The 26,188-nt window shown below is 37.4% G+C and overlaps 1 protein-coding gene across 17 annotated transcripts in view; it reads left to right on the top strand.

The window, feature by feature from the left end:
• PTPRM (protein tyrosine phosphatase receptor type M) overlaps window positions 1-26,188 on the top strand; it is an 808,815-nt gene that overhangs the window by 328,498 nt on the left and 454,129 nt on the right. For 16 of the 17 annotated variants that reach the window (XM_019755757.3, XM_019755755.3, XM_074340349.2 and 13 more), the window contains exons 6-7: window positions 19,660-19,834; window positions 24,825-25,118. In XM_019755757.3, the coding sequence (XP_019611316.1) occupies window positions 19,660-19,834; window positions 24,825-25,118 (469 nt within the window). Of the gene's footprint in view, window positions 1-17,794; window positions 17,933-19,659; window positions 19,835-24,824; window positions 25,119-26,188 lie in introns of those variants that run through there. The other variant, XM_088797905.1, reaches the window with a different exon arrangement.

The following is a 26,188-nucleotide window of genomic DNA, read 5'->3' as shown; positions in this document are numbered from 1 at the left end:
TTTAAAATATAGATTAAATATGATACTGTCAGAGTCTTTCACAAAAGCATAATACAAGTAAATCTGATGATGACACTAATGAAGAAATGTTTATGATTAACAGATGTGTCCCATCTGCTTATGTTTTTTCTGTCTCATCTGTGGGCCGCACAGGTTATTGCCAAAGTGGAATCAGTCTTTCTAGAATACAGAACAACAAAATAAAACATAGTTCATGAGTATTATTATAGCTGCAAAGTACTTAAAACACCTCCCAGACAATGTACAGTAGGAAGACAGCATCTATAAAACTACTCTTTATAGTACAAAACTGATGTACAATGGCTTTGTTGAAGATGCTTGCTATATGCTATCAGATACGGCAATTTATGCATACAATATGGACTGTAACCATGGAAATACTCAAATGGAATGTATTTGTAAAATCATTCAAGTACTCAAAACATGACCATATTTCTTGTGATTATTAACTTTCCAATTATTTGTGGAGCCTACAGTTTGAAAATAGAGTATATATGTAAGATGCTGAGAAGAGAAAATGGCATTTTAGTGTTCTTTTTTATATGTATGTATTATTTGCTGATGCAGTTGCTGAGTTATATATTTTTATGCAGTCCTTGACCCTTTAAGCCATGTATGATTGAATTAAAATGACTAAGTTCTTTCTTAAATATTTAAAATTTTATTTTCGTACATATGCTTCTTTTTCTTGAGAAATAAAATTTTAATTTAATACCGGTTTCAGCCTTTCAATAATAAGGATGATCACCAGAAATAGTACTGATGCTTGTAAATCTGAAGATTGCTGGTGCATATTCTTTTCCAGGGAACATGGGCACCTCTCCCTCTTCTGCATCTGGTCCAGTTTGGGCATCTTTGTAACTTTTATTCAATTCATTTTTGTTACATTGCAGAGGCTCCTCCATTCCTTACTCATCTTACTGTCTTAGTCAGCTTGGGCTGCTGTAACAAACTCTCATAGACTGGGTGGCTTAAACGACAGACATTCATTTCTCACAGTTTGGCAGACTGGAAGTCCAAGATCAGGGTGGCAGCAGGGCAGGGTTCTAGGTGAGGGCCGCTGCCTGCCGGGAGACAGCCTTCTTCTGTCTGTAGCCTCACACGAGGAGAGAGATCTCTGCCTTTGTAATCCCAGTATAAGGGCACTAATCTCATCATGAAGGTGAAGGGAGGGGACACGCTCATGACCAGTTGTAACCCTAATCACTTCCCAAAGACCCCACCTCCAAGGCCATCACACTGAGGATTAGGTTTCATGATATAAATTGTGGAGGGACACAAACATTCAGTCTACAGCCCTCAACTACCACTTCAAACTCAGAAGTCGGTGGGAAATGAAAGTGGTTCAGTCTCCAGGGCAAATGGCAGAAAGCTAGGAGGCAGTAGAGCTGCCTTTTCTACAGTAAATGAATGGCAGCTTCGATCAAGCCAAGGATTAATCAGCTGGCGAAAGAAACCTGGAAAATAATCACTAACTCTTGATATTTCTGAGAGGCCTCTGTGATTTTTAAATGGCTTACTTTTTAGAATCACAAAGTTATGTAACATCTGAATTTGGAACCATCGTCACCTTAAATTCCTCATTTTATTAGTGAGAAAACGGAAGCCCAGCAAAAGTCGGAAGCTTTAACACAGTCATATATTATGTATTTATTATGATACTTATTAATGGTAACTCCATTTGCTAGTAGAAGTCAATTATAAGTATAAATTGTTTTTTGCTTATTTACAAATTAGTAAATTTTGTCACTGAGTAACCTTGCATTTCAAATAATATTGACCTTTTAACCAAATATTCTCAGATTTCTTGTGGAAAAAAACAACAACACAAACCTGTTAACTTTAGAACCATCATAGTACAATATAGCTGAGTTTTACTCTTTTGGCAAACAGAGCTTGGTGTTTATTAGAAGCCACGCACCAGAATAGCATTTCAAAGTGATTTAATAACATAGATCAATTCATAGAAATAGAAAAATAAATCAGATGGTGTTACTGTGGAGTCCTCTATTAAGAAACAGTTTGCAACACAGCATCTAGACTAGTACCTGTCACATAACAAATGCTCAGCAAATACCTGCTCATGGCACTTGGCTCACTGACGGCCTGATCAAATCATGTATCTCCTCCAGGTAAATCTCAAAGGCCCATAACTGGACCAGGAAAACAGGCACACGAAACAGGCAAACACTGTCTATCATTCTGGGATGCTTGTTTTAGGCCTATGGTGCATCTCCAAAGGGATGGTCTTTGAGGAGAGGAGTGACCTGTAAAACCTAGTAGTATCTCCTGCTGTTTCGGAATATACAGAAAAACATCACTCAGACTTGGAGTAATTTCAGAAGCAAATGTCTTCAATGTATCATCTTTCCTAAGCCTTCATTTCTTGTACCCTTTTCCTCAGTATTTGTATTCTCTTTTGTAAAATTTTGTTCTCTAAATCTCCCCTTCAAAAATAAAATTCCTTGCCATAAGACCTCATATACCTCTATTAATCCATTTGAGTTCTCCACATGACAACAGACAGACCTGTGTCATAGTAACTGATGAATGAAACCTACCGCACTCCTTTTTTTTTATATGGAATATAATTCAGTATGAGCTATTAATTTGGGAACCTTGATTTTCAAAAAATAATATTCACTTGGGATCAAAACTTTTTTGGATCCCAACTAAAATATTCACTTGGGATCAATCAATTTTAGTTGTTGGCCCAGAGGTTTGTTTCTTTTTTTTCTTCTTCTTTTTTTTGTTGAGAGTTTGATATATAATTCCACTTAACTGGGTATGAGCTACCCAATTGTGAAGAAGTATTGTCCACCAACCTAATAAATTTCTCACATTCCTTTTCTGAACTAAGATAATTGTAGGCTTTTTTTTTTTTTTTTTTTTTTTTTTTGAGGGACAAAGGAAAATCTTGACATTTTTGTAACTTAAAATGATTCTTATAGAAATAACTCTTCTGACCTACTATAGAGTTTGGCTCATGAATGAATAAGCTAGAAATTGTATTAATAGTATGTCCATTATTGACTTCAACAGATATGTTTGAAATAAAGTAATTACAACTCCATTTGCTGAGCACTGCTGCATGCTGGGTACTCTGGTAGGTTATGTTCAGGCATTTTTTTTTCCCCTGAACTGATCCCTAAGAGAACTCTCTTATATACCCTTTCTTCTTTATAGAAGAACCTGAGGCTCTCAGTGGCCCATTGCTAGTAACAAGAGCTGGACTTCAAACCAAGCCATCTAAATGCAGAAGCTACATCCTTAACCATAATGCCTCTTACATAGCCAGGGACACAGATATTTCCTCATGGAGTCATAAATACCATGTATAGTTTAAGTCATTGCTTTTCTCAGAATTTAAAATTAAAATTATATTCATGTGAGTGGAATGTTGCCTTGGCTTTTGTATTACAGGATATACATATGCTCAACCTTTCTTGGTGACTTTTAGTTTCACTTCTAGATTTTGAGGAAAAAAATCACAACTGTATATCAGAACAATTTTGCTATTATATATAAATTCCATAAAATGATTCGAAAAGGAGAAAAATTATGGTTCCCTGGGCAAGCTTAACTTGGGTATTTTACAGCATATATATTAAAGCACAAATATAACATCATAGAAAATACCAGGAATGCACATAAAGGACTGTCTTTAGTTGCTATAGGAACCATTTGCTCCTTCAAATTTTGAGCAGTTGCAATCACATTCATTATTATTTTGGTCAGTTAAATATCCATATATATAATACAATATTTAACATTCAGACAGAAACCATCAAAAGCCTTCAAAGCATATACCATGTGTTTTAATTTAGCATGATTTTGGATTACATTAATTTAAAGGTAAAGATTTATTTTACATTGATGAAACCATATTACATGTCTAGGGAGATTCTGGAAGAAGTTAATTAATAAATTTTACTTTGTGATATTACCTAACTCAGTCAAAAAAGATATCATAAGCAGCTGGTGGTCTGAGTAGGTTGCACCAGGTAAAGCTAAGGCAGCAGTGGGATTTTTCCTCCATGGCAATCTAAAGGTCTCTGGGCCTGGATGTGCAAGTGAACTTTGAAAAGTACAGGTCAGGATGGTTCAATTTGGAGGGTAGAAGGGAAAGGTATCAACTAGTAATTTTAAGGACTGCTTGCTTTGGACCCAAGAACCATAAATCCTTTGAAAGCATTTATTCTGTTGGTTTTTTAAAATCATATTCATGAAAATGTTCATTTATTTTTCTTGCTTCAAGAATCTACAGCTGTCATAAGAAGAAAAGACGGAGATAGCCATGCTCCGGAATTCTGGTGATTGCGGGCTTAGGATACTAATACTCTGCCTCGTCTGTCTCCTTTTAGTGATCCAAGTCTTGAACAAGGGTCCTGACAAGTTTGGACACTATTAGGATCGCTAGTTTTTTCCTTCTCTGTCTCTTTTTATTGGAAGGGGAGGAAAAAAAGGAAAATGTTTTAGCTAGGAGGTTTACGTATGTACCTTAGAAGTGGCCTTGAAAGTTCTAGAAGATCTCAGTCTGGTAAGCTGGAATTTCATACCTAGAAAAGAGAGAGGAAAGTTTACTTAGGTCCTTTCTTGAGATGGAAAGAAAACTTGACAACTTTCAATGGACTTTAATTTCAAAAATATCTTTTGGAGCATAAAAGTGGAATGGAGAACAAATCATGCTGCGTTTAGTTCTAGCATGACCCAGTTTGAGACAAAGCCGTAGACATCTCTGGCTGGCACACAGTGGCAGACAGGAAGTTCCTACAGAGGGTGAACTTTGAAATCATAAAGCAGATCATTATTCTCTTCTGCATCTCTCCTACTTATAAAAATGCCAGTCTTCATTCCCTCATTCAAAGGAAAAGGAATTGGCTATTGTCCAAGTGTAATAAAATTGTTTGTCTGTTATAAGAAGTGATGCCCACTAAACACAAAGGACAAATGACAAATTAATCGAGTTTCTGTTTCTTCTTAAAATTTGGAAGCCTATTATTACTTTCATTCAAGAAATGTATATTACACACTTACCATGAGCTAGATATGTGATTGTTAGGTATGCAAATGTTGCTGCAAAAGAAGGCTGCTACCCCTAGGATATGGCCCCCTTCGCCAAACTGTATTTTCTCTTCTACTATGGTGGTACCTTTACCATATAAATGACTTGATTCTTTTGCAGGAAGTGAATGACATGTTGTCAAAATGGTTCTTTGATTCATATATCATTGGAGTTTTTATAAGCCAGCAGCAAATCCATCTGTTTTCCTGGGAAAATAATTATAGTTAAAATAGTCATTCAAAAATGCAAAAATGGGAGCTTATTTTCTAACTGCTTCTTTGAAGAAAAGTTTCTTTTTATTTTGATTATAGAAATGGTAAATATATTCAGAGGTAGAGAGAATAATATAATGAACTTAATATACTCAGCATCCAACTTGAATAACTAACAATATGTGGCCAGTTGCTTCATGTATATTTCCACCTGCTCCCCCCGTGATTTTTTTGAAAGAATCTCAGTCATGTTATCAATTTAACTTGTAAATGTTTCTCTAAAACAGGGATTGGCAAACTTTTCCTGCAAAGGGCTAGATAGCAAATTTTGCGGGCCAGTTGTCTTTGTTGCAGCTATTCAGATCTGCCATTATAGTAGGAAAGCAGCTTCAGACAACACACAAAGAATGAGTGTGGCTGTGTTCAACACAGCTTTACGTATGGACACTGAAATTCAGATTTTATGTAATTTTCATTTTCAAAAGGTGTGACTCTTCTTTTGATTTTTTCCACCATTTAAAAAATGTAAAAACCGTACTTAGCTTTTATGAGCTGTACAAAACAGTCAGGGGGCTGGATTTAGCCTCAGACCCCTGCTCTAAAAGAGAAGAGCCCTTATAATAATAATAGTAACTGTATAAACCCTAGAAAAGTCAGTGTTCACATTTCCTTGATTGTCTTATAACTTTATTCCTTTTAGCAGATTGTTTGAATTCTGATTGCAGTAAAGTTTATACTTTGCAACTGGATGATGAGTGTCGTATGTCCTTTGTATCTTTAGGTTCTTCATCTTGTTTCCCCATTTATGGTGGTGGTTGTTGTTGAAACTGTGCTTGTCCTATAGTTTCCCACATTTTGAATTTTGCTCTTTGCCTTCTGACAGTGTCATTTAATGTGTTCTTCTGACTAGTAGTGTGCTTCTAGCAAATTATGTCTCTGTTTGTGATGTTACCTGCCATTGATGATTATTCCTAGATTACGAATTCATTAAGGATTGGGTTGCAGAATGGCTCAATGATATCAGTCCTTCTTTGTTTCATAGATAGAATACTTCTGAAATGTAAAGTTCTTTCATATCAACTATTTGGTTACCCTGGTATATAAATCATAAAAGGAAGATGGTACAAATACTTGATGCTTTGTCTTTTTTAGCAAGTTTTCAAAATAATGAGCTTGTTCACTGGAATCCCCTAAAAGTGACCAAGGAGGTTTTAGTATTATTGTCACTATTGCCATAGTCATTACCGTCAACTTGTGGATTTAAACACATTTTGATTAATCACACTTATTACCTTTATTACTGTTCAAATCTTTCACCCCTACCCAGTGGGGCTTACTAAGGTTGGGTGAACCCTGTCCTGGGCCATCTCAAATTGCTTTCTTGCTTTCTAGCATGACAATATGTCCCAGGCTTACATTTTTACATTTTCCACCTCAGTGTCCTAGGATCAGCCATTTCTCCAGGGAGTCCTGGTTCTTTTTTAGTTGGAACTGGTAATTAGAAATTATAATCTGACCACAGAGGTACTCATTACTGCTATTTAATGTTTCCGGGTCTTCCCATCAGACAGAGCTAGGATGTATATGTTTGCACACATATGCACATTTAAAAATAAAACATGTCCTGAGACCATAGTGGCAATTCCAATTCCAATTCAGAACTACCAGGCTTTTTGCCTCTTTTATCTTTATCTCTATCTTTTTTCAACTGTGTTTTCAAAAAGAGTTATGTATTTTAAGGCATATTGATTTGGAAAAGTGATGTGCTTAGCCAGCCATGTTTATGACGAGCCTAGTCTTTTAGATCATGAATGATTACACAGGCACTGCCATCTTCCTCAGATTAGAGTGTCATTGTTGTAGTTTTGAAATAAACAGGCTCAAGTCCTTGCCTTCCAAACCCAAACTTTAACCAAACAGGAAATGTCAGTCGGTGTCAGGCTCCTTAGTTTGATGGGGCTGAATTAATCCAGTCATCAGGTGGGTATTTGATTTTAAGATTAAAGAACTTCTAATTTCATTGATATATCTAATTACTGCATTTATTGTGTATAGCCTATATTATTTGGATGAATTTATAAATAAAGTTTAAACACAGGTTAGTTAAATAATATTATTCAAGTATTACAAATATGAAATGGACTACCGTATTTCCCCAAAAATAAGTCTTAGCTGGGCAATCACCTCTAATGCATCCTTTGGAGCAAAATTTAATATAGGACTTGATCTTATTTTACTATAATATAAGACCGAGTCTAATATAATATAATATAATATAATATAATATAATACCGGGTCTTATATTAATTTTTGCTCCAAAAGATGCGTTAGAGCTGATTGTCCAGCTAGGTCTTATTTTTGGGGAAACGTGGTATGTCTGTCTATTACAATGAGGTTCTAAATTCCCATAATCAATTTTTTACTTTAACATGTCTATAAGACTATTATGTGTTCAAATAATACATTACTTTAGATATCTGCATATTACTTTGACTGTCTTTATATCTATTTGCCAATTAAAGTATACTTAATATATATTCATAGTGTATGATAATACAAGTAAGAACTTCTGGTTCTAATATTCCAAACTGATAAAAATTTTCAACTTGGTTATAGCCTAGAAAGCAATGGTCAGTACTATCTTGGTTATTGAAATAAAAAATTATATGAGCTCCAGAAAGTAGATTTGTTGAGGTATTCGATTATTGTTAGATTTAGATTACATAAAAGGTTTTAAACAAAATTAGTCCATGCCCTGCTAATATTATTAGTGATCCCAGTGTTAAGAATTTCAATCAGTACCTTACAAATGAGCATATTTGAAAGTGGGATAATCAGGACTGTTTTCCCTGTTGAATAAAATAACAGTGCAGTTTGATCCCCACCTGTACAGCTGAGGAACTGGCCGTATCTCCTCCAAGCTTGTGCACTAACAGCAACTACAGAATGCCTGGGGATTGATTAATTTGTTCCAAGTGCAGCTACCTTCCCAGACCTCAATTTCTTTCAATCATTGCTCTGATTATTATGAAACTATTTCTGAAAGACTTAATATGTATCTTTTTGCTGGTAAATGACTGCTCATTTAGAAGTCCTAGATTTAGTCCACTGCATAAAGAAGATTGTAAGCCTAATTTAAATAACTATCAGTACTTTTTTTCTAGCTTGCTTAAATTGAAATACATGCGTGTTTAAAGATACTCGTGCTTTTATAAAAAGCTGTATTTTATTCCATTAAGGTCATTTCCTCTCAGATACGGCCATTATTGGTGGTTTCATTAAGTTAAACTAAGATGGGTCAGCAATTTCTCTAACAACCTTGGACTTTCAGGCATCACGCTTCGCATGGAGTATGGAGTTTTGTTCCCGACAGTTGTGTTCTAGGCTCTCTGTGCCAGTTAACTCTAATATTGTAAAGAGCGATCGGAGTGCCCACCCTTGGTGATTTCTCATCGTCCTGCTGTAATGCGGTTATTAAGAACATAGAGCTCCCGTCTTTGGCTGGACTGCCTCTTTCCAACCCTGTGAACATTGAGAGAAAACTGGCTGACAAATTCGCTCTCTCTACCCAAATGTACATTTTTATCATTTTGCTCTGCTAGAATAACAACGTTTCCCCATTGGCTCCTAGATGCTCAGGAGTGCTGGCGGTTCTAAACGCATTGCCCTGTCTGATCATCCCTGTCATGGAGAAAGGGACGCTAGTGCCTTTTCACACCTTCTTGCCTCAGAAAAAACTAGCTGGTCGCTATTCCCCGCAACTCCCTGTTTAATTCTGACCTGAGGAATGGTATCGGAGGACCAAAAGGCGTCTTAAAAATCAATTTGTTTAGTCACCCATTCAATGCCTAAATCCCTTTTCATATTACTACCAGCCTTCCCTAGGACGCAGCAGGCAAGGTTTTCGTGCTAGAGAAACAGAAATAAAAATCCTGGCAGAGATCCCTGCCTTTGTGGCACTTGTATTCTCACAGGAGGTGGAGGCTAGACAATGCCATAATAAGTAAGCCATGCAGTGTGCTAGAAAGTGGTCAGTGGCATGCAGGAGAAGCTAGGCAGGAGCGGGGTAAGTAGTGCCATACAGGAGCAGGTTTCAGTGTTAAATCTAGGGTCACTGAGAATACACTTGAGCAGTGTGACTGGAAGGGATGAAGGAGTTAGCTATGGGGACAAGTTGGGGAGAGCATTCCTGGAGGGAGGACCTTGTCTGGGTGGTGAAGGGACACAGGGAGCCCAATGTGGCTGGAGTCGAGGTAATGTCGCGAGTGCCTGTAAGGCAGTCACCATATTTCAGTCTATTCCTGAAAGTCAAGGGGACAGTTAACCCCTCCGCAGGGCCCTATGTCCCTACATGGTACTCGTGACACGAGTGGGGAACAAAGTCCCAGCACACAGGTTCAGATAGAGTAACACAGCTTTATTTGGGAGCCAATATCCCTCCAGAGGCCAATGCTCTGGTAAGCACAGAAGATTATACAGAATAGAATAGAATTTAATAACGAACCAAGTCCCAGAGTCAGTTGAGGTGGTGAAGGTCCCTGGTCCGGGGGAGATGACCGGGCCCACGACGGGTCTGAGGCGAGCTGGTCTTGCAGGGAAGAACTTGCAAGTTCTTGCAGCTTGCACCTCATAGAGGATCTTAGCCGAGCGCCCCGTCGGACTGCGCACAGCATTGCTGGTGTTCTGCTTTTATCCTCTTCTCGTTGGACTTGTTTACGTCTTAGGTGATAACCAGAAGTTGTTTTGGTGAACGTGTTTATCACTCAATTCTGTTATGCTCAGTTTCACACAAAAACATGTTTCTTACTTCATTCTTATCAGTCTCACACGTGTGTGGCCATAGTCTTATCCCTATTAGTAAACAACTTGTTTTGCAAACCTCAATCCAACATCTATAATACAGTTTATATGCTCTATACAGGTAACTGGCAGAGTGGTGGCGGGTCATGGCAGAGTGATGTTGGGGTGTGTGTGGTGGAGGGGTGGTGATTGTATGTGCAGGTGGGTAACACTAGTTGTGTACATTCTTAGAGATCACTCTTTTATTCCAAAATCTAAAAACTGACAATTCTTCATACCTAATTTAGTAGCAAAACTTGCCATTTTTGTAATTCATTTGCTCAAACTTGACTGAAGTGACGTGCAGCTATTTATGACCTCTGTTTTTCCTCTTTATACTTAATATTTTTAAGTTTTGGTGCAGAAATATCAGTATTTCCGGTTATGAGGTGCTGACCCAGGCTCTCCTGGGGGCATCACGTAATACACAGTATATACACTTTTTTTTTTTAAATTAAAAACAAACCTGAATTCTGAACCACATTTTACCCCAAGTGTTTCAGATAGTTACCAAGCCTCATGGCCATGACATTCAGGTACCGCTCCCATTTTACAGGCCTGGTCTTTCAATATTGGAAGGCGGCTGCCCTCTTCCCTCCTGAGCTGCCTGTTTCCAGGTGCTTACCAGCTCTTCACCTGTGGAGAAGATAAATGCTTCAATGTCCTGTTCACATTCCTCTGAGCAAGCCTTCTCATATGCTCCTCAGAAAGTAGGGTGCCGCAAGGGATTGTGGCCTTCTGCAGCCTCCTGGGGGTGTCGCCCAGCACCACCTCTCCAGATACTTTATTTCTATTTAGACAACTAAAAATTGAATTAGCTTTTAAAAACCTCCACTTTTCAATCCCTATATACCTTTAAGTGTTGACAGTGCTCCTTAGTCACATCTTCAGTTACTTACTTGTAAAGTCTGATTTTACAAGAAGGAAGTACAGGATTTGTTTACATTTATTTTGCTTGATGTTTATCTTGTTGGTTTAAATTCATTGTTAGGCTTTGTAGAAGTCATTTACTTTTTTCCCATTTTATTCATTCATGTGCTGGTTAACTATCAACTATACATTTGACAAACAAATCTATGACTTTATCAAAGGCATTACTAGATATGTTGGAACCAAAGAAATAACCTGTGTCAAAGCTCCAGAAATGTCCTTCCACCTCTATGCTGACAAGCAGCCACAGACTCTGGTCATTCACAGATTTCTAGCCCACCCAACTTTCCCGGCATTTGTCCATGTCGCTCTCCTCCTGTCCGTGGAGATAGCATAAGCGATATGCCTGATGCCTGGCCAGTGGCCACAAACGCTGTGCCTTCCTCTTTCCTAATGGCACAGAAATAGGATTTGACACTAACAAAGTGAAGGGTGAGCTCTCTCTTCCCCTATCAGTACTCGGAGGACATCCCTTCATTTCTCCTCCATTAACCCAGCCTCTTTATGCATGTTATCTGATAATTGAGTTAACATAGAACGTAAAGTCACTGTTGGATATAACACATTTTTTCAGCATCAAGAAACAAGGGGACTCTTATTACAATATAAATGTCACGATTTCAAAGAAAAAGAATATTGTCCAATTCAATATTGTTTTCTCCCCATGTGACTTAGTCTTTCTCACGTGTTTGGGCGTTTGGTCTGCTCTCATTCCTGTGCCTCTCCATCTCTTTCTCTTCAATTTTTGAGCCTTTCCTCTGCTATGCTCCCCTTTTCTCCTATCACTTCGCCCAACGCCTCTGCGTTCCTTCCTTCATGACTTTGTCTTTGCACTATTTCCCCCCTCTTTTCTCCTTTGTATGTCTCACTTTTTCCGCTTTCTTCCTTTATTCTCTCAGTCTTCCCACCCTCTCTTGCTGCTCTCCTGCCTCCTTTAGACTTCCGTGGTTTGTTCTCTGCTCACTTCATTCATCTTACTTAAGTCCTCAATAGCTGACAGTCTTTAGTCAGCTATTCTAGCTCGTGCTTGCAAAGTGGAATTCCCTGCTTGTCTGAAATACTGGACATGTCACAAATTTAAGTGATATGCGTCATTCAAATGATTCATCTTACAGATACTTAAATAGTGCCATGCAGCCCTAATTCTAAGTATACGAGTACATTTTAGTAGCGCTACATGCTCTTCAGTTAAATTATCTTAAGCACACTTAATCTTACTTAGTTTGGTTTGCATATTCCATTTTTAGAAATATCCACTTATGGATATTGAAGATGTGAATTTCAAGGAATATCTTTGTCCTGTGGAAAGAGGTCAGTGTAGACTGCAATTCAGAATATTACAGGGAATTTATCATAGTTGATAAAATTAAAAATGGGATTCATTTAATTTTAAAATGCTATGTAGTAAGAGAATAACTGAATTTACACTGTGGAAGCCATACAGTACCACCAAAATAAATAAAAATATTCTTCTGAATATTTGATCTTTCTCCCAAGATAAGGTGAAGTTTTTGTGTGTTTGTTTTTAGATTTTTTCTGTTATGTACTGTTTATGAAATATTAGTAAGAAAAGGTCAGTGATTTAGGTCAATTCTCTGTCCTGTTTAATCTGTTTGTAATATTCAAAATATTCAAATGACTTGATCTTAGGAACCATTTGAACTTTCGTTAAAAAACACAAATTGTTGTAAAGAGATACTAACTTGCTGTAGAGCATTTATGTTATTTAAAAATCCTTAAAAATTTTATTTCCCTTTAATATAATAATTTTAGGGAGTAAGGATTGTCCTAAAATCATTTATAATAGTGAAAAATATAAATAATTTAAATGTATAGCAATAGGGAGATTTTACATAAATAATCGCTCTAGCCATAAAGTGGGAAACATTAAAAAGCATGTTTTTGAAACGATCTAATGGTATGAAAAATTGTACAGATATCACAGGAAGTTTAATGAAAGAAATAAAACCTTTTATATATTTTGGACCACCGTTTCAAATTTTATTTGAATAAAATAATGTGTAACAGAACCGAAAAAGCAAACTGAAATATCCCAAAATATTTATCTCTAAGTGATGGGATTATATACACTTTTTCAAATGTCCGTATTTTTTTATTTCCTGTATTTAAACAATAAGTTTCTATAGTAAATATTTGAATTTAAAAATCGCTTCCTTTTCATTCTCTTAAGAATATATTTTGTGTAGATCTGAAGTGTACAGGTATGTCTATTCTCTTATAGACATCTATAATCCTCTGCTGTCTGGATTGTGAATTTGCTCGACCCCACCTAAATAAAGCCTTTCTCTCGTGTGTTCTGCCCCTGCTTGGACATACGACATCTGCTTTGTGTCTCCCATTCCGTTCTCCATTCAGCTCACCAAGTGTATTTTGCCTGTGCTTTCTTTACCTGTACACCAGGTTACTTCAGAGTAGTCTTCAAATGTAGGTGCAAAAGCTGGAGTTTATGCTTTTGAACTGCAGTACATAGTGATGGTTTAATATACATAACATGAAATTTACCATTTTGACCACTTTTAAGTGTAGAATTGAGTGGCATTAAGTACATTCACAAAATTGTGTTAACTATTACCACTGTTGTTGACAAAACTTTTCCATCACCCGAAACTAAAACCATTAAGAAATAACTTCCCTTCACCCTCTCCCCCAGTCACTGGTAACCTCCATCTACTTTCTGTCCCTGTAAATTTGCCAAATCTAGATACCTCATAGAAATGGAATTTACCATATTTGTCTTTTGTGACTGGTTTATTTCACTTTACATAACGTTGTCAAGGTTCATCCATATTGTAGCATGTGTCACAATTTCCTTCCTTTTTAAGGCTAAATGATATTCCCCTGTATGTGTGGACAACATTTTATTTATCCATTCATCTATCAATGGACACTTGGGTTGTTGTCCACCTTATGGCTATTGTGAATAATGGTGCTGTAAACATTGGCATAATTAGATACAATTATGTACAGTACCTAATACTTGATAATGATAATAAACAACTATGTTACTGGTTTATGTATTTCCTATCTTGTACCTTTAATTGTTATTTTAGAGTGTAGTCTTTCTACTTACAAAAACAAAGTGTGCTCTAAAACAGTGTGCCATGTTATGGTGCAGCAGCCTCATACATCTCCTGTTTACTGCGTTTCTTGATTGCATCATTCTTTCTTGATTTAATCTTGTTTTTTAATAAATTTAGTGTAGCCTCAGTATAGTGTTTATAAAGTCTCCAGAAGTGCACAGTAATGTCCTGGGCCTTCACATTCACTCACCATTCACTCACTCACTCACCAGAGCAACTTCATTCATGGTGAGTATCCTATACAGGTGAATCATTTTTCTGTCTTTTATACTGTATTTTTACTGTACCTTTTCTAGATACACAAATAATTAACATTGTATTTTAATTGCCTACAGTATTCACTACAGTAACATGCTGTACAGGCTTGTAGCCCAGGAGCAATAGGCTAAATCATGGAGCCTAGGTGTGCAGTAAGCTGTACCATCTAGGTTTGTGTAAGTCACTCTTTGATGTTTGTACAATGGCAAAACTGCCTGATGATGCATTTCACAGAATGTATCCCCATTGTTAAACAGCTCATGACTGTACATCTTCGAAAAGCCCTAGGCTTTTTCATTATCCTGATGGTCATTTTATTAGTGTCCCATTGCTGAGATAACAAATTACCCCAAACTTAGTAGCTTTGTTATCTTACAGCTCTGCAGATGAGAAGTCCTAAAGTAAGGTGGTGGCAGGGCTGGTTCCTCCTGGAAGCTACAGGGGAGAATCTGTTCCTCGCCTTTTACAGCTTCTAGAGACCACCTTCATTTCTTGGCTCATGGTCCCTTCCTCCGTCCTCAGAGCACATCACTCCAACCTTTGCTTCGGTGGTCACATCTCCTTCTTCTGCATTTGACCCTCCCACCCTCCTCCTACACTGTAAGGACATTGAGCCCACCTGGTTAATCTAGCATAATCTTCCATCTCCAGATCCTTATTTTAATCACATCTGCAAACTCCCTTTTGTGTAAAGCAACACATTCACAGTTTCTAGGAACTAAGGAATAGACTTATCTTTGGGGGCCATTCTGCTGCCTACCACAATCACAATAGGTGGGTGATGTTTCTGACTGAGAGACACAGAGAACCTCTAAAATGTACTTTTAATTTTCTCTATTGGTCTTCCTTTTGTAAATAAAGACTTGCCAAATATTAGAGTCGGGGTTATAAATCTGTTAATTTAACAACCTCATATTTCTCTTCTACCTTTGGAATATTTGTTTTCCCCTGAGGCTGTGATTCTTAGAGTCAGCAAATACCAGGGGTGCCAAAAAAAAAAAAAAAAATGTATACAAGTGGACACTTTGGTCAATGTTGCTCAAGCAGTAGTTTGCCTTAATCAGAAGTGTCTGGATGCTGATGGTAACCACTTTGAGCACCTCTTGTAATTGCAGAAGTCAAGCATGACTTGTATTCATCTTTTGTTATTGGTATATGTTGAATATTACAATTTTAATAGTTTTCCTTTCTTAAAATGTATATACAGTTTTTGGCACCCTCTGTATTTACTGGGTTCTGTTTCTTGTACACCTATGTACATACAATGAGTTAACTGTTTCTTGACCTTGTGGACCTTATAGTTTGCTAGAAAAGAAAGATGTTATTGCAATATAACACACTTTTTGTTGACTTTTTTTCTTAAATATATTTAGAATCCTCCCTTCCTCTTTCTCATCCTTCTTTTTGTCCTTTGTTACTATGATTTGTGAAAAATATATAACCAGTTTCCCTTGACATCACTTAGGCTCCCATACGCTCTCCTTCAGTCTGTTACTGTACCCATAGATGTATTCATGTCACCCTTTTGCCTAAAATCCTTCCTTTCCTGGCATCAAGATAAAATGTAATCGTCAACATGTGCCCTTCCTTCATGCAATCTATATTGTGCTTATCTTTCTAGCCTCATCACCTGCTGTTCATGGAAGCACTCCTGTTCTAGCCATGTTGTATCAGTTTTATTTTCTTCTATGGTTCCATGCTGTCTTCGCTCTTGACTCTTGTAACATTCTTGCTTATTGGGCTCCATTTCTTCTCCTTTACTGCCTGAGAAACTCCTGTGCATCCTCAAGCCTGGCCTTGAGTAGCTTTTCTACAAAGTCAACCCTCACACCCGTCTCCAGGAGGTCCCCTTTTCCTGGGTTTGCTGTGTTAGGCAGTTCATTGCTCTATACTGTAACTACCATGTTCCCCGAAAATAAGACCTAGCTGGACAGTTAGCTCTAAAGCGTCTTTTGGAGCAAAAATTAATATAAGACCCGATCGTACATTGTATTATATAAGACCCGGTCTTATTTTACTATAATATTGTAAAATAATATAAGACCGTGTCTTATATTAATTTTTGCTCCAAAAGAAGCATTAGAGCTGATTGTCCAGCTAGGTCTTATTTCCGGGGAAACACGGTATTATTGCTTACTTGTCTGTTTTTCTAACCAGACTATAAATTCAGTTAGGTAAAGGATTATTCTTTTAATTCTATGCCCCCTGTATATTGATAGAGTGCCTATCTCATAAAACATTTTTACTAAGTGTTGGCTGAATGAATTCTTGGATTCATATACATGTGAATGATTTAATACAAAGTGACCTGCAGATTTGAGTAAGATTTATAATTTGGTATGGACCCTAAGCTAAAATGATTGCTAGTTAGCTCTTGGTCTCTCCTTCCTACGTACTATTTCTCTTGAAGAAGCTAAATCTAACTTTTGGTGTGATTAAATACATAGGATTAAAACAAAACGAAACAAAAAACAACAACAAAAAATCCTTATTCCTGAGAGTTCATGACGTGATTCATTACAGTTGTGTAGAGTTGTTAGTTTGAAGGTGTTCATTTTAAAGGACGAATCTGTGGCATGAAGATAACAACTGTCAAGTAATAGTCCTCTCAGCATATGTATAAATTCAAAAAGGAGGTTTTCTTAAACTTGAGGGCCCTCAGTACAGCCTTGAATGGTTGTGAGGGATCATTAAGTGCATACTTTAAAATTCTTTTGAGTAAACATTCTTTTGAGACAGGCTTATTTTATTAGGACAGATATTACAGGATTGCTATAGAAGTATATTCTTATAAGATTCATGCCACAAGTAAGTAAATAAATAAGTAGATAACCCTTTTGTTGTTGTTATCATTAATAAGCAAAACAAATTCTTAAAGGTATGATTTTTTCCCCCTTTCTTTAGGGCTTAATTTTTTTTTCCCTCAAAGCTGAAGATTTGATTTTATTTCAGTTTTAAAAAAGACAAACTAATTTTATAGAATGGTAGGTCTAAGATTACTCCTATGGGTAGAATTTGATTATTTATTTGGGGGAGAAGATGGGGGACAATGTATGCAATACAGAGAGGAATACTGTAATTAATAATACAGGATTGATTCTGTTTTGTTTTTCTAAATTCTTGGTGCTCTCTTCAGACCAAATTTAGAGGATTTAATAAACACACACACTCACACACACACACCACATGTAAGGAATCTATGTAACTTCACATTCTGAATTATGACTTTTTAAACTCTTAACAAGGCTGTTTTGACAGATAATGCTAGAGATGATACTGATGGAACTCTTCTTTCGCACTCCTGATGTTTCCTTCCCTGTGGCAGGAACTGTACTAGTGCAGCACTCCTGATGCCTTTGCTCTGCTTAAGCAGGAGCTGCCTGGGAAGGAATCTCTGAGCACACACAGCCCCACCCCTTCTTCGGAAACTAACTCCCCATATGAACCCTGTTCCTCCATCCTACAGAAGGCCTTGTGGTTTTACTAGTGCGGCCTGTGGTTGTGTGGTGAGTGCGTTTCATTCTGTACTTCAGTGTTGCAAGCTCATTGTTAGTGCACATCAGCCATATTCTGCAGTATCAGGTTCATCAGTAAAAGATGGTATTTTGACAGTCTGTCTGCCTTTCTCTTTGAAGTCATGTGTAGTGCCAGTCAGCATGCAGCATGCCAGTTTCCCTGCACAGATCTCTAAATTCTCAAGACAGCACTGAAAGTGAATTGTATCATTTTCTTGTTAAAATTGAGCCAGGGGAGGCTCTAGGAAGGTCAGTCACTTTGAAGCTAGGTTTGGCACCCTGGTCAGTCTAACTCCCAAACTCGTGTCCATTAGGACCTATTGTCAAAACAAATATCACAGATAAAAGCTCTTAAAGATTTTGCATAATATAAATCCACAAGAAATACAGATGAGTTTTATTGTTTTGTAACCCTAACATTTTCATACCTATAAATAAAAAACATTTTAATATAGCCTATAAGTCCCTGAATGCACAGACGCTTGTCTACCTCCCCAGTTCCACTGGCTGCCTTAAGTACATCCAAAGCTTCCAGCTCTTTCTAGTCACCTTGGGCTTCCTGTACTATTTCCTCTGGCTAGAATGCACCTCTCCCACCCTCCCCGTTTGCCTGGTTAGCTCCTACTTTCTCTTCAGATCTCAGCTCCAATGTCACTTCTCCAAACTGGCCTCCCATGGCCACCATGTCTAACGTTGGTCCACATTGTGATTTCTGCCAGCCACCTGGTCTGTCCCTTCACCGCTCTGGCCACCATTTGTGATTATGTATTCAAGCCTATACTTCCAAGGTTGGCACCCAAAACTGGTTGCTGGGTGAGTAAATGGACATAGCGTTTGGCGTGGTGCAGTAACCTCAAGGTCTCTGCTCATTGTTTTCTATTTAATACTTGCAAATAACATGTTAAAAGATAGTGTCTTTCCTGATAATTGTAAAAGAAATTATAGAACTAAAATCTGTAACCTTCCTTTGGACTTAAAACTATAGGAAGTACAGAGTGGGTTTCCAACTGTGCATAACTAAGGACTTACTTAATGTAGCAAGGAGAGTGTAAGACCAGACTGCACCAGTGGTGGAACCTGCTTTGTGCGGTCCTGGGACTATGGCATGTAGAGAGGAACTGCTCTGTTGCATTTCAGTATCAGGTAATATTAAGCATCTACTTCTGCTTGATTTTTGTATATTCAGGAGGAACATGGTAAAGCTTAGACTAGTCCTTCAGACCTGCTCCTTAGGGAATACACTAATACTTAATTACATTTTAATGTAATTCTTGATAAATTGTTTATTTGTTCATATAAAATTTGAGGTCAGTAATAGAGTAGTGTGTGAGTTAATTTTGTTCCCTAGCCAAGCATAAAAACAAGGATAAAGTGTTATGGAAAGATCAAATGTTGATAGTTTGGGAGCCAAATAAAGCATTTTCCCATATGCATTTTCTCTCTTCCTGTTGAGCTAATTTAAGATAATTAATACCTTGAAGGGGCAAAAATAAGACATTTCCGCACACTTAATTTTGCATCCCTCAATCTTGAAAGTGTTGATCACATCAGAATTTCAGTTTCCTGACCAGCTGTTCTCCTGGAACAACAACCCATGGATAATAAACAACAGAACGAAGGTCTGCATGGAAATAGCATCGATGATATGCTATCAGGTACTGTTTCGATATGACAGCTGATATTGTTTCTTTTTGTCCTCCTTACCCCCATTTGTACAGGGCATTGATGTACGAGATGCTCCTCTGAAGGAAATAAAGGTGACTAGTTCCCGACGATTCATAGCTTCATTTAATGTCGTGAATACGACAAAACGAGATGCTGGAAAGTACCGCTGCATGATTCGCACAGAAGGAGGTGTTGGAATATCAAACTATGCAGAATTGGTAGTTAAAGGTATTTAATATATTTTTATACCCCCAAATATTCTATGATGATAGACATGTGACACGGTTATGAGTTCATTATTTGTTTAAAGCTCAAAGTTATCCTTGTATTTTTTTGAACAGTAGTTTGGTGACAGGCTATATTGATAGATTTCATTTTAAGTACAAATTTTGCACGTGAGCAATATTTTGAAAAATGTATTTTATTTATGTTGGTTTAGTTGCATACAAAGCAACAAATGTGCTCTGCGCAATACTCTGTATACAGAGATTACAACCTATAAATTTGTTTAAGGAATGAAATTTTTTTACTGATGGAAAATCACTTAAAATGCAAATGTTCACCAGCCAGTGTGTTTATGATAGCAGGGTGGTTAATAAAAAGAAGCGATATCAGTATAAAAATGCTTAGGCATATCACACAAGCCATGTTGATAACTCTGAGTTAACATTGATAATGTTGCAGTTAGGTTCTATTACTGTATTTTGCATGACTGAAAAATTGAGCCATTATATTCAGGAAGGTTGAGGATGAGGAAAAAAGAGAGGAGAAATAAATTTTATTTACCTGGTTTAACGCTATTTTTATAGTATCAAACTGCTAAGGCAATTATTGGTCTCAGACAGAATAATTTGGACTTTTAGATATACCATGATGCATTTTTAGAGAACTTGTGGCAGTCCATCGCTGGTTCAACCTAGGAAAACAGAATGATGCCTGCTTCAAATTTTTTCCCCTACATTTGTTAAATATGGGACATAAAACTGATCTCTTTTGAATGAGCTATTCCTTTTGTAAGCATTTTTATTTTTTCTACGCAGGCAGTGTTAAAGACTGAGGGTTCAAACCCCAGCACTACCTACGTGGGCTTGCGTCAGTAGCTCATTCTCTCTATGCTTCCATTTCCTCATGTATAAAGTACACATAATGATATTACCTACCCAATAGGTCTATCAGGAGGATCAAATGCAAAACGTATATGAACAGTCCTTACTGTGTTTCCCTGAAAATAAGACCTAGCTGGACACTAGGTCTAATGTGTCTTTTGGAGCAAAAATTAATATAAGACCCAGTCTTATTTTACTGTAATATAAGATTGTGTATAATATAATATAATATAATATAATATAATATAATATAATATAATAATACCGGGTCTTATGTTAATTTTGGCTCCAAAAGACACATTAAAGCTGATTGTCCAGCTAGGTCTTATTTTTGGGGAAACACGGTAGAACAGTGTACATTCATGCCAATAAGCAGCCAGCACCCGTTCGTGCCATGACGGGGAGGAGGCTGGGGGGGGGGAGGGGTGTGATGCTTACTCTCTGCTCCAATTCCTTAGTGGTCTTCTTAGTGGGAATACAGGTCAGTATTCCCTTTTAAAATCCACCTTTCCAGATTTTAAAAATACAGATGCCTGTCCACCTATTCTCCCCTCCCCTGCCACACCCGTATTGACTCAAAATCTTGGGGTACAGTCTATTGTAAAATCTATAGGTGATTTGGGTATAATCTGTTGTGGAATCACTGTTGCCAGGTTAGCCCTGCCTGGTTTATGACAGAAGATGTTCACTGCTGAGCCTTCCTCAGAAGGTGTTAACCTGCCTCAGGGATGTTCTGTGTGAGGAAGTGCACATCGAACTGCCTGCTTGAATAATATGCTTTGCCATATCATATCCTCGTGAATGCTGGTATCTAGTGAATCTTGAACAAGCCTGTCTGGCTAGTATTTGAGTTTAGGTTTAATATCTATAAGGAAACTGAAACTTCTTAATGATTCGCACCTGACCCTGCTGTAGCTCTCTGGGAGGTGAGGAGTCTCCCCTTAGAAAATGGACACCATTTACCCAGGAGAGCAGCCTCAGTGTTCCCTCAGCAGAGTTCCCTATTGTCATTATTATTACTTAATTTCCGTCTTGGCTTAGTTCCTTGTGATTGTTGTTCCTTTTCTGAGTACGGTTACTACGTTAGCGTCACTGTCACCAGCCAGCCCCACGTTCTGGAGGCATCGTGCTTCATGATCAATGTGATGCAAATCAAGTCACTTCTCTAAAAATTGCCTCGTGGAAAAGTTAATTTGTTGGGACGTATAAGTGAAGTAGAAATTTCTAGTCCGGCAGAACAAACGTAAACACAAAGAATGAATGGCTTCTTACTCACACTTATGCAGCCCATTTTCCTGTCTTGTGAGAGGGTGGAGATACCTTGGCTCATTGTGATAAAAATGTCCAGGTGCCTCTTTCTGTTTGCGCACTGCCAAAGCTGGTGACAGCTGGCTTGCAGTCATGATGCAAATCTGAAACTTGACTTTTCCTCCGTTTACAATTGTATAGCTATATTTTGCATATATTTTATTTTTTAAAATGAGATAACATGCTGGATTCTACTAGTTTAATAAGATATTACCTTGAGATGATTACTTTAAAATATACGATGACATTTTTAGGCCACCTGTATATAATTTAATACTTTTTTATATGCATGTGATATTTGGAGGCTACTTTTTGTTTTTGTTTGTTTGCTTTTTTTTAAATGAGAAAAACTAAAGTCCATAGAGTTTATAACTTTTTTAAGGTCACACAATGATTTGGTGCTGGCTCCTCAAATGAAGTCCAAGCCATTTTTAACGTTGCTCTTATCTTCCTCATGTCTACCGCTGCTTTTGGTAATCAACGACATAAAAAGATTTTATATAATTTCTAAAGTGCGTGTATATATGCATCTATATCAATATCATGTTTAATTATATGAGACATAGCATGCATTCACATATGTATATCAATTACATATATGTTTATGTAGCTACATGTGTATAACCTTTTTCATTTCTGGTTTTATTTAGAATTACTTTCATTGTGTCCTTTCACTGTCACTTGAATTAAATATTTTAAATTGCTTTTTATCACTTAGTATGGATTGAGTTCCACCCCCCCCTCCCTTCCTTGTTCCCTCCCTTCCCCTTCCTTCTTTCTTTCCTTCTTTCCTTTCTTCCTTCCCTTTGCCAGAATTTATTCAAAATTTAAATATTGACTTATTTTTGTACTGATTCTTCTAGCAACCCACAATTCTTTTTGAATATCTGTCTCAATTATTTGCAGGTTCTAGTTGAATAGTTCATTTGATTGAACATATTTCTATTCTTAACGGGGAATTAATAGAGAAAATATGCTCGGGGCAAACAAGCATTAAAGTTACGTCTATTTTAGGATAGGAGTAATAATATCCTAAATGAATTGGTGTACTCACTAGCCTTTGTGGCCTTGCCCTTGAGTTGTATCTTGAATGGCAGTTCAGCAACCCTTGCTACCATTTGCAACTTCAAAGTAATTAACTGCTCTTTCAGCCTGGCTACAAAAATGCCTTAGGATGTGCTATAAAAGGCCCATTTCATGTCTTGCTTCAAGGAATCGCCTAATGAAATAAATTGATGTTAAATCATTATGAGTGAGTCAGAACTATTTAAAAAATAAAAAGCTATCACAAAATTGTAGTTTATAAACAATAGGAACTATATTTTAGTAAATTACACTAAATTTGTAGTCTCTCAAATAAAATTCATCCTTTAGTGTATTATTTTGACTCCGTCTAATGAGATTTCCCAGCTATTTTAGAATGTCAGTATGACTTATTGCACCTTGAATACAGAAAAGAACAAAGACACCCCATCCCTACCAAGGGAACTCATGTTGCTGGTGTTTTAGTCAGTCTAGAGATCACCTGGTATCATCTCAGGGGCCAAGGTCAGATGGTAAAGCTGCCCTGAGGTCCCATTCAGCAGGAAACATGGCTGTGATCAATTGGCTGTGTCTGCCATGGAGCAGACAGAAGTTGTAGCATACAAGCCAGCATATGCCAGCCAATAATAGAACATAGCAGGCTTTATTTTCCATGCTTTCATGTGAGTTAAATAAGGAATTAAAAACAAAACACACCACCAAAAAGGTACACACCACCTGCAGAAACACTGTTGAAAAAAAATCACTGGATCTTACTTTTTTCTCAGATGGAGATTCATTAAGATAGAAATATGTTATTTTGTACAATTATCTCCTTTCTTAATATCATGTGTGCTGCCACTCACAGTGATATTGGCATATGGAATGCCTTCATTTGCTGCCTAGAGAGGCATTCAACTAGCACCTCAATAATATGCTGGGAATACTATTTAAAACTAGACTGTATAGTATGTCTCCCTTCTCACACAATGACCTGGAAAAAGAGTCTGTCTCAGGTTTTAAACAATGAGAGACTTTGTTGGGTTGTAAAGAGTGTTTGCTATCGATTGCTTAGAGTTTTATCAAGCTGGCATAGCTGGTGCTTTGCTTCAGAGCTTTTTTATCTATTCACTGCTTTAATAAGACTCGTTACTAGCAGTTCCCTGAACAGCAGCAGTGGTGGACTTTATTATCCAGACTGCTCACTTCTCCTGAAGCTAAATGAGTCCATTGTGATAGTTTCTTGGGAAACGAGTCCTGCTGGATATGCATTTATGATGAGATAAAGTATAATTTCGGCCATGTTTTTAAAGTGATGATATCTTTGGAATATAAATATAAGGAAACTGAATTTAATGGCATAAATAACTAGCACCTTTGATGATTTCAAAGACATTCTCAATAAGGAGTTTGACAATAGAGTGCCTCCTAGAGTTTAAATACTACCACTTGAGAGAGCTTTAACAAATTACTTTTAGTGGGGTAAAAAAAGAAAATCCTTTGATGTCTGTGTAGCTGTCTGAGAAAAATGAGTGGTGTGCTGAAACAAATTGGGAGTATACCTACCTGAGCAAGCTTAGGCTTTAAAGATGGGTTATTTTACAAATTTGAACATGTGAAAACCTTTATCAGTAGGCTTTTTCCTAATAACCTAAATAAAACTGTTCTCATCAATTCATTCCAGAAATGTCTTCTATATTTTAATAATTGATGTGCTTTTAGCTCTTTTAAAAACCAAAGACCAGAGTGTCTGAAAGGTGGCTCTTGGGTTTGCCTTTCAGAACCACCTGTTCCCATTGCCCCACCTCAGCTGGCTTCCGTGGGAGCAACCTACCTGTGGATACAACTCAACGCCAACTCCATCAACGGGGATGGGCCCATTGTCGCCCGAGAGGTGGAATACTGCACAGCAAGTGGGAGCTGGAATGACCGTCAACCAGTGGATTCAACAAGTTACAAGATTGGGCACCTCGACCCGGATACAGAGTATGAGATCAGTGTGCTCCTCACCCGGCCAGGGGAGGGTGGCACTGGGTCTCCTGGGCCAGCACTCAGAACAAGAACAAAGTGTGCAGGTGAGTGTGGGAAACCGGGGACTAGTTACATTGTGTTTCTGGGTGTTGACATGAAGCATTGGTGTTTATCAGGTGGCTAACGAGCTTCCCCAGCGCTATCAGCATCCTGTAGAGGAACAAATCATTCCCTTCACCTGTGAACAGTAGGGAATTCTACAAAGCCTATGGACTTTGGGACCTCAAGACTTGGTATCTCTGGGCGTCTTCCATCCTTTTTTTTCTCTTCTATTATTTATTTATACCTTCCTATGAGTATCACACAGTTCAAGTAGGAATTATCCCTGAAGTTGACAGAAACCGTCTACTTTAATGATGTCTGCTCGTAGGTCAGATCCTCTCATCCCAGTCTCTTTGTTTTATGTTCACAGTTAATGTGCTTGTAGCCTGGAGGAGCTTTGGAATAATAGATTCCATCTTAGAGATAGCTTCAAAGCTGTTTTTATTGATGGATATTTAATGGAGGGGCTGCTTGCCAATGACATAGGACCCATTTGTAACATAAGCCAGGGTGATTTGTGGGCTGCATGCAGCCTTTAAGTTTAGATTATAAAGTTGTAATTGACTGACTAAACCCTCTCTGCAGCTTAAATAAAAGTAGGGTTGATGGACAGAGAACTGTCGAGTCTTGTCAAAACCGAAACTTAAAGGTAGTTCTCATTAGAGATTTTAGTGCTGTTTCTGTGTGGCTACACTCTGATCAGAAGTAGAGAGAAATGATATATTAGGATACTGAAGTGTTCTTTTATCACTTAAATGAAGAATCCCTGTATTGAATTGTAAGTTGAGGTGAGGAGAGTCCGTAATTTTTTATAGAGTTAATTGATTCTTCAGACAGCATTATTTAAGAAGACACATATCAATATGTTCTGTTTCTTTTTTAAGTTTTAAAAGTACTCAGTACAGTCTGGCCCTGGCTAGTAAGAGAAATGATTATACCTTAACAGTTGTAGATGTTTCATTTTTTTCTTCGTGATTTGGAGTATACTGTTTCCGCAAGTTCAAAATTCACGGAAAAATTCTGTTCTGTTTTGCTTTTTTTGAAAAAAGGTTTTCATTAGAAAAGGGAACAA

Source organism: Rhinolophus sinicus, chromosome 4 (genome assembly GCF_057876585.1).
Source record: "Rhinolophus sinicus isolate RSI-liver-muscle chromosome 4, RSI-T2T, whole genome shotgun sequence".
Classification (NCBI taxonomy): Eukaryota; Metazoa; Chordata; class Mammalia; order Chiroptera; family Rhinolophidae; genus Rhinolophus; species Rhinolophus sinicus.
This window is presented reverse-complemented; position numbering and strand designations above follow the sequence as displayed.